General features: G+C 42.0%; 1 protein-coding gene across 1 annotated transcript in view; it reads right to left on the reverse strand.

The window, feature by feature from the left end:
* The window catches only part of PREP (prolyl endopeptidase), a 206,686-nt gene that overhangs the window by 186,869 nt on the left and 12,880 nt on the right, over positions 1–6,937 (reverse strand). Inside the window, exons 6-7 of the mRNA XM_025199242.1 lie at positions 3,614–3,823; positions 2,076–2,197 (exon numbers count right to left, since the gene is read on the reverse strand). Of these exons, the coding sequence (XP_025055027.1) occupies positions 2,076–2,197; positions 3,614–3,823 (332 nt within the window). The remainder of the gene's footprint in view (positions 1–2,075; positions 2,198–3,613; positions 3,824–6,937) is intronic.

Genomic DNA, 6,937 nt, shown 5'->3' on the forward strand with positions numbered 1-6,937 from the left:
GTAGAGGTACAGTTATCTATCTATCTATCTAGATCTAGATAATAATATTTTTTGGAAATAAAAGCATATGTAGTACAAACTATAAGTGCATGGGTACTACATGCAAATTGCTAAAGCCATGTTTCATTTCAAGGTTACTGTTTTTGAATTTGCTTCTCATTTCCACGTGCTCAGGGACAGCAAGGTTTGATAGTAAGGAGGGGCAAGAGGCCGCCAGAGGATAAAGGTGCGGGGGAAGAAACAGAGAGCAAAGGGCTACCTGATCTTCCAGATTCATTTTCCCTGCTGTAGCAGTGGGAGGGGGACAAATAAAAGCAAATCTCCGATAATTAGATTCTGTTCTTGGAAAATTATATCACATTTATACATTTCCCATATATAGAATCTAATTATTGGCACTTGTCTTATAATCAGGGTCATCTTCTATTCCTGTAACTATGGTAATCAGATATTGATTGGACCAGAGAAAGGAAGCAAGATGAGCGAGCATACCCAGAGCTGGTCTAGAGCTACAGTTCTCCCTTGGCATGCTGTAGATCCCTTTCTTAAGGATGTAAGTCTTCCCCCTGCATTGTATATAGAGCCTGGTTGCTTAACTCAAAGCTGTGGCTTCAAATAGGGGGAAAAGTCCTTTTTGGATAAAATTCTCCTCATATTTTTGCTACCTCTGTAAATCAGACTGTAGGGTCCCAACTAATTTCTGAGAAATCATAGCTGCACCCAAGGTCAATGAGAACTGAGCTGTACTGTATTTTCTTGATTAGAAGACAAGATTTTCCCCCATTTAACATAGGGGAAAAAGCCCCTTGCCTTTCAGCCAAGCATGAGGCAGCAGGGAGGCAAGCAGCTGCTGTGGCTCTGGCCCCAACCTGGAGCTGAAGCCAGAGCCATCTCCTGCCCCCCCTCACCTCCCCCTGCTACCTGTGCACACCCCGCCACTCCTCCCCTGCAGCTCCCAGTTCTGCCCCCTGCACTGCTTCCACCTCTCTTCCCCCACTCTGCTGCCCTCCTCCTTACCTTTGCTTTGCGCCGGCAAGCTCTGTCCTTCCTGAAGCCTGGAGCACATGCTCCAGGCCAGGCCCATAGCAGCAGTGCCCGCTCCGCCTCACTGCTACAGGTCCAGGCCGAAGCCATGCTCCATGCTCCAGGTTGCGATAAGAATGGAGTGGGGGGGTTGGAGGGGCAGTCACTGGGGAGAGCCTTTGGTGGGGGGGAATGGGAGGAGGGGAGACAGCAGAAGCAGGGTGGAGGAGGGGGAAGAGGGAAATGGGAAATTGGGGCAGCCTGAGGCTGTGGGCAAGGGCCAGCAAAATGTGGGAGTAAGTTGGGAGGGGCAGGCAGCAGGGAGAAAGCCTCTCACTGCATGCCTCTCACTGTCTGCCCCACTGCATCCATATTGCTCCCAACTGCCTGCCCCCTACCACCTGCCCCATTACTGCCCCCCTCGATCACCTCTCCCTCTACCATCTGCAGTAGTGGGGAGAGGGACAAATGATGATCCTCCAATAATTTGATTCCGTACATGCAAAATGATTATACATTTATAAATTTTCAATATGCAGAATCTATTTATTGGGGGGTCATCTAACATTCAGGGTCATCTTAAATTTGAGTAAATACAGTAAATCAATATTTGTGAAACCCTCAGATATGGTTACAATTACTCTTAATGAAGTAATTAAGCATGGAGTCACAGACTGAATGATAAAAAGGAAAACAGAATTCAGCATGCAGAGATGGCTTAGGAATAATGCCTTCTGCCTCTGAACCCTATGATTCTGTACCTCCTCAGTAAATTAGTAGCATCTGTCCTGGACTTTGAATGACTTATGGGTCCATGGGATGGGCTGTTACGTGATTACCTAAATATAGCCATATTGTAATACATAAAAACATGGGGGATAAAATGAAAGTTACTTAGGCAACCTTACTTCTGCTATTTCTTAACTTTTGAGTTCTTGACTTTCAAGCTTAAAAAAATGTTCAAATATTAAATGAAAAAGGTTAAACTGTCTGGCTTCAGTAAAAAGGCTGAGCGACATATATAGTGATCAACAATAAGGTACATATCATACCTCAGCTCCACCCATCCATTTTGGTTCATCAGGAAATTCAGCACATAAAACATCCTTTGACTGCTCAGTCCCAAGTACGTGGTAAAAGAGCTGCTGGTGTAGGTTAGTGGAGGTCTCAGTGCCTGGAACAATTCAGAAATTTAAATGGACTGGATTAGTATTCAATAAAAATACATTTAAAATTTCAAAAAAAGAAACTTTTCGGCTGTACCTCCGTACGTTGGAACACACATTTGTGGAAAAAGGAACTATTCAGGGATTTCAACTGTAATAGATTGCTTTGGGTCAGGTGCCGTTCTTCTTTTTACTGTACAAGTCATGACAGGATAGTATGCTGGCAGGGCAGCAAGGAGGAGATGCATGCATGATGAATATTCTGAATCTGAGGACTCTGCTTTCATACTCTTTTTTCTGGAAAAACCAATGAAATACCTTACAGTATTTAATGAGTGTCAAAAGGTTTTAAAGGGTATTGGAATCATGTAAATACAAGATGACATTTATAGTCTTGCCATCTAAGAAACAGTATAACTGACTAAAAAGATACTGGTATCACGAGAAAAAGGTTTGGTTTTTTTTTAGAAAACATTAATATTTTCCTAAAATAACAACATACGTCAACAACATTTCAAGCCATGGTGACCCCACAGCTCAGCACTGCTCAGCATGTGTGTGCTCCAGATACCCCCACAAAGGATTCACATGATCCTCCACTCATGACTTGAACCAAGTGTTTTTGACATGCATCCTGGGGCCCTCCAAAAATTGATATGCAAATGAGGCACAGGGCAACCTGGTCAGCCCCACCTCCTGGATGTCAGGGCCACACTGATCATATGCAACAGGCTGAGAGAGGGAGCCACAGAAGGTTTTTGGGTGAACTGTTTTGGGGCCCATTTGGTGATGTTTGCCAGATATTTAAGGCTCATGAAGAAGTAGGGATCATTGGAAATGGTAAAGAAAGGCACAGCTCAGCAGTGGGAATGAAGTTGAAGTTGAAATGTAGTCCGTGTAGTGGCTCACCATGACTTTAAAAAGTTGGTGCTGAGAGAGACTTCCCATAAGTATGTTTGCCCAATATGGGTCACACGTTTCATAGTCATGCTCAGCGTTAGCTGCATTTGATCAAACTTCATAGATGTTTTGCATTACTAAGCACATGTTGCTTTTGGCAGCAACTAATGATAGAGAATATATTTAATGAGATTTCCTTATATGCAAATATAAGATGAGGGGCTTTCCCCCACCCCCATGATGATGTGTGTGTGTGGAGGGGGAGCTCAACATGCATTCAAATAAATACAGTATTTTGCAGTTGCAGTGCAACGTAGAAGCAGAAAACTAATCCAAACAGTCTTTTGTAGAGTAGAGTTAGAATAGAAAGAGGTAAAGCATATTTAGCAAATTTCTCAACTCTCTAAAGACATTTCTTTGGAGAACTTGTTCTGGAAATGTTCTCTAGCCACTACCACACAAGCCACCTAAGACAAGGTGTAGTCAATTTTCCACAACAAACCGATGATATGTGACTGACTTACCATCACTTTTTCCATCTTGTTTTGGATAGCAGTTATAGAACATGCCTTTTCCATCATGGGTCCAAGCCATGCAGCTGAATTTAACTCTTTCTAATGTATCTGAAAGTTCTTCCAGGCCATCTACTTTCATAAACTTAATTGTGACCCAATCTGACCCACTGGAACTCAGACCATATGCAAAATATTCACCATCTTCACTGAATGCATAACCTGTAGATAAAAGTCAAACAAACAATGATTACAATAACAATCCACTTTATCTCACTATTTAGCTGCATAACTTTTTACTATTTGACAGACATCCAATTCTGAACAGTATGAAAAGTCAAAGTAGAGAAACAGATAAATAACTATATTCACGGAGCAACTGAAGGGGAGTTAAGTTGTTCATTCTGCAGAGTTTTACTCCAGCTTATTTAACAAAAATAAATACAATTATTGTGGCGTAGTATATAATTAGCTTACATGGACAAGCTTAAAAAAAAAAGTAAGACTCATTTAAAGATCTCTAAACATTTTTTTAAACAGTTGTGGTTTGTGCTTCAACCAACAAGTAGTAGAAACCTACTGGTAGCACTAATGGTCTTTGGTAGCCAGCAATCAACCACTTCATCCTCTTTCAGAAATGTCCCATCTTCTGACATGAAGCATGATGCAAGTTATTCACATGGATTATGTAATTATTTTTAAAGAAGTGTGGTCTAACGTACACTAAAAAGACATGTAAGCAGAACTCTTGTTTTCTATTGCCTTGTCTGCTATTGACACCTATTGAGGGCAAGGGCTTATCATTTCTAATCCTCTATTTAGGATAGATCATTACATGTAAAAAGTCAGTTAGCAACTGCACTTTCCTGTTGGACTCAGCAGTGCTGTTCCGTAATAAAATCTGTAAAACTTGCCCCTTCATAGTTTAATAATTACAAACATCTTAAGACACTTTTCCTAGATAAATGGTACTTACAGAAGGCCATTTCTTGGCCCTATGTGAATCAAATTTCCTACCAAACCTCCTCTCTCATTTAAAAATTACCTTTCCTTACCATTTTTAATGCATATCTTCTGCTACCATACAATCTAAATACTATATTTTCTCACATATGACATGCCCCAGAATATAACACAAGCCTTGTTTTTGAAAAGCAGAATAGAGAAAAAAAAATGTTCTTGACTGAGTAATTGAGTGGCAGCAGCTAGGGAGTCCAGCCTGCTTACTGTTGTACCCCCTGTGGATTACTGTAGATGTTACTTTTGGTTTCCCACATAAGACCTCTCATTGTTTGTCTCACATATTACACATGCTCCAATTTCCAGGACATCTGTTGCACACAAGAAAATATGGCACCTTCCCCTGATCACCCAGATAAGAATAAGGTCATTATGATGACATTAAAACACCTGATGTTCCCACTCTTGCAACACTCCAGCTTTGCAAAAGGCTAGAGAAGGTAATGATTTTACAACATATCCTATATTTTTATGATGCTAAGTAAACCATTTGTCCCCACTTCAAAAAGTCCCATAAAAAAAAAAATCACAGTAGACTTTAAGCGTAAGATCAACCCACAACTGGATCAATATGGTACTATTATATAGAAAACCTGAGTCTGCATGGTACCTTTTAGGCCAGTTAGTATGGCCCCATGGAGGGTCATCTGCTCCATCACAATGGTAAGTGCAGCTGATGAACAGAAAGATTACAAAAACTGAGCGACTCAGAATACAACTACTTCACAGCTCCCAGGGATCTCTCTGGTCTGCTCCACAAGAATGGGAAGCAGGCCTTAATCCTCCTTCAGGCAGAGTTTATGAGATCCAAGATACATATTGAATGTCAGGTTCTGATCCACAGAACCCTAGCTCCACTGCAGAGAAATGGGAGACTTTAAATCTCCATCTGTGGGGCAGCCCATCTGGCAGGCACCACTAAAGCTACAGAGCCAGAAAACAGCCCATTAACGTGAACTGGGGGGAAAACGCACAAATTCTGTTGGAACCCTGCCTGTGTTTCATTGGAAGTTGGTCAAAATGAATGGGAAACATTACTTAATCAAAAAATTAGCCTTTTCAATAAAAAACAAAAATAAGTATCTGAAAATCCCCAAACAACCATCTACTTTCTCCATCTCAGCATCCCTGAACAAGTTATGAAAATCTGGACTTTGAACCTCTAAAACCAGGAGTGTTATGATGAAGGTTTTGGCTTCACGTGTCGCATGGAATTTGAATCCAGAACTACAATGCAAATCTGGCCTTTTAGTAAGGATCTGCCTTTGATTAAACCTGTAAAAAGTTTCCTCTTAACTAAAAAATATTTGTTGCGATATGTATTTGGAAGGGAAGAATGGGGAGCTACACTCGAATAGAGCTAGCCTATGCTGAAACAGAAGGACTAGCTAAGTTCTACTGCATTACAATCTATACACCACTCCTGGTCCATACACCTTAAGAAAAAAGGCAACATAACACTTGACCTAGGAGTTCATAGGAGTGAATAGACAGGAGTCAAGTTAAGAACAATACTCCATTTATCACTAAAATAATCCTCATAGAAAAAGCATACCTTGAATCTGTCAGCTAAAGTGAATTGCTGAATGTAGCTGGGCTTTACAGTGGATAGAGAGGGCAGCATAAAACAGTTGGTGCAATGGAAAGTGCCCAGTTCATTTACAGAACTTTGCAAATATAGGTGAGACTGTTCAGCTGGATTCCAAATTAGACAGCCAATGACAAGGCAAAGTGGTACTTTGGAGAGTTCCCAGACTGTCTTTCTTGATGATCAGTACTAGACAAATATTCCTTAAAGTCATTACACTAGACAGTGCACTCTGAAAATGAGGTGTATATCACATACTCTCTCAATCAATGGAGACATTATAGACATTCCAGGAAAGCCATTAATACATGCTGAGAACACAAGGAGAGATTATCTGAGGTTAGCAAAATCATGTTCATTATGACTTTCCTATACACATAAGGAACCAACAGTTATTAGCTAATATTCCTATCTTCTTATTCCACCCCCCCCACCCCCCAGGGAGAGAGAGAGGAGGGGGGGTACTCACCTGTCCCCCTCCAGTAGGGCAGGGTCCCCCAAATCCCGGGCAGGGCCCCCTTATTGCCCTAAGAGCAGCTTCCTCGACAGCAGGCCCACTGCGCATGCGCGCAGTTTAAAAGGGCCCGCCGACCGGGAAAAAAGCCCAGTTAGGCTCGGAAGCAGCGAGAGACGCGCGGGTGAAAGCTCGCTGCACCCCCGCTCCCCCGAAGCCCCCCAAAAGCCCCCAGCAGCCGTGGAGCCCCCCGCTGCCCTCCAGCACAGCCGGG

This window comes from Alligator sinensis, unplaced genomic scaffold (genome assembly GCF_000455745.1).
Source record: "Alligator sinensis unplaced genomic scaffold, ASM45574v1 scaffold313_1, whole genome shotgun sequence".
NCBI lineage: Eukaryota > Metazoa > Chordata > Crocodylia > Alligatoridae > Alligator > Alligator sinensis.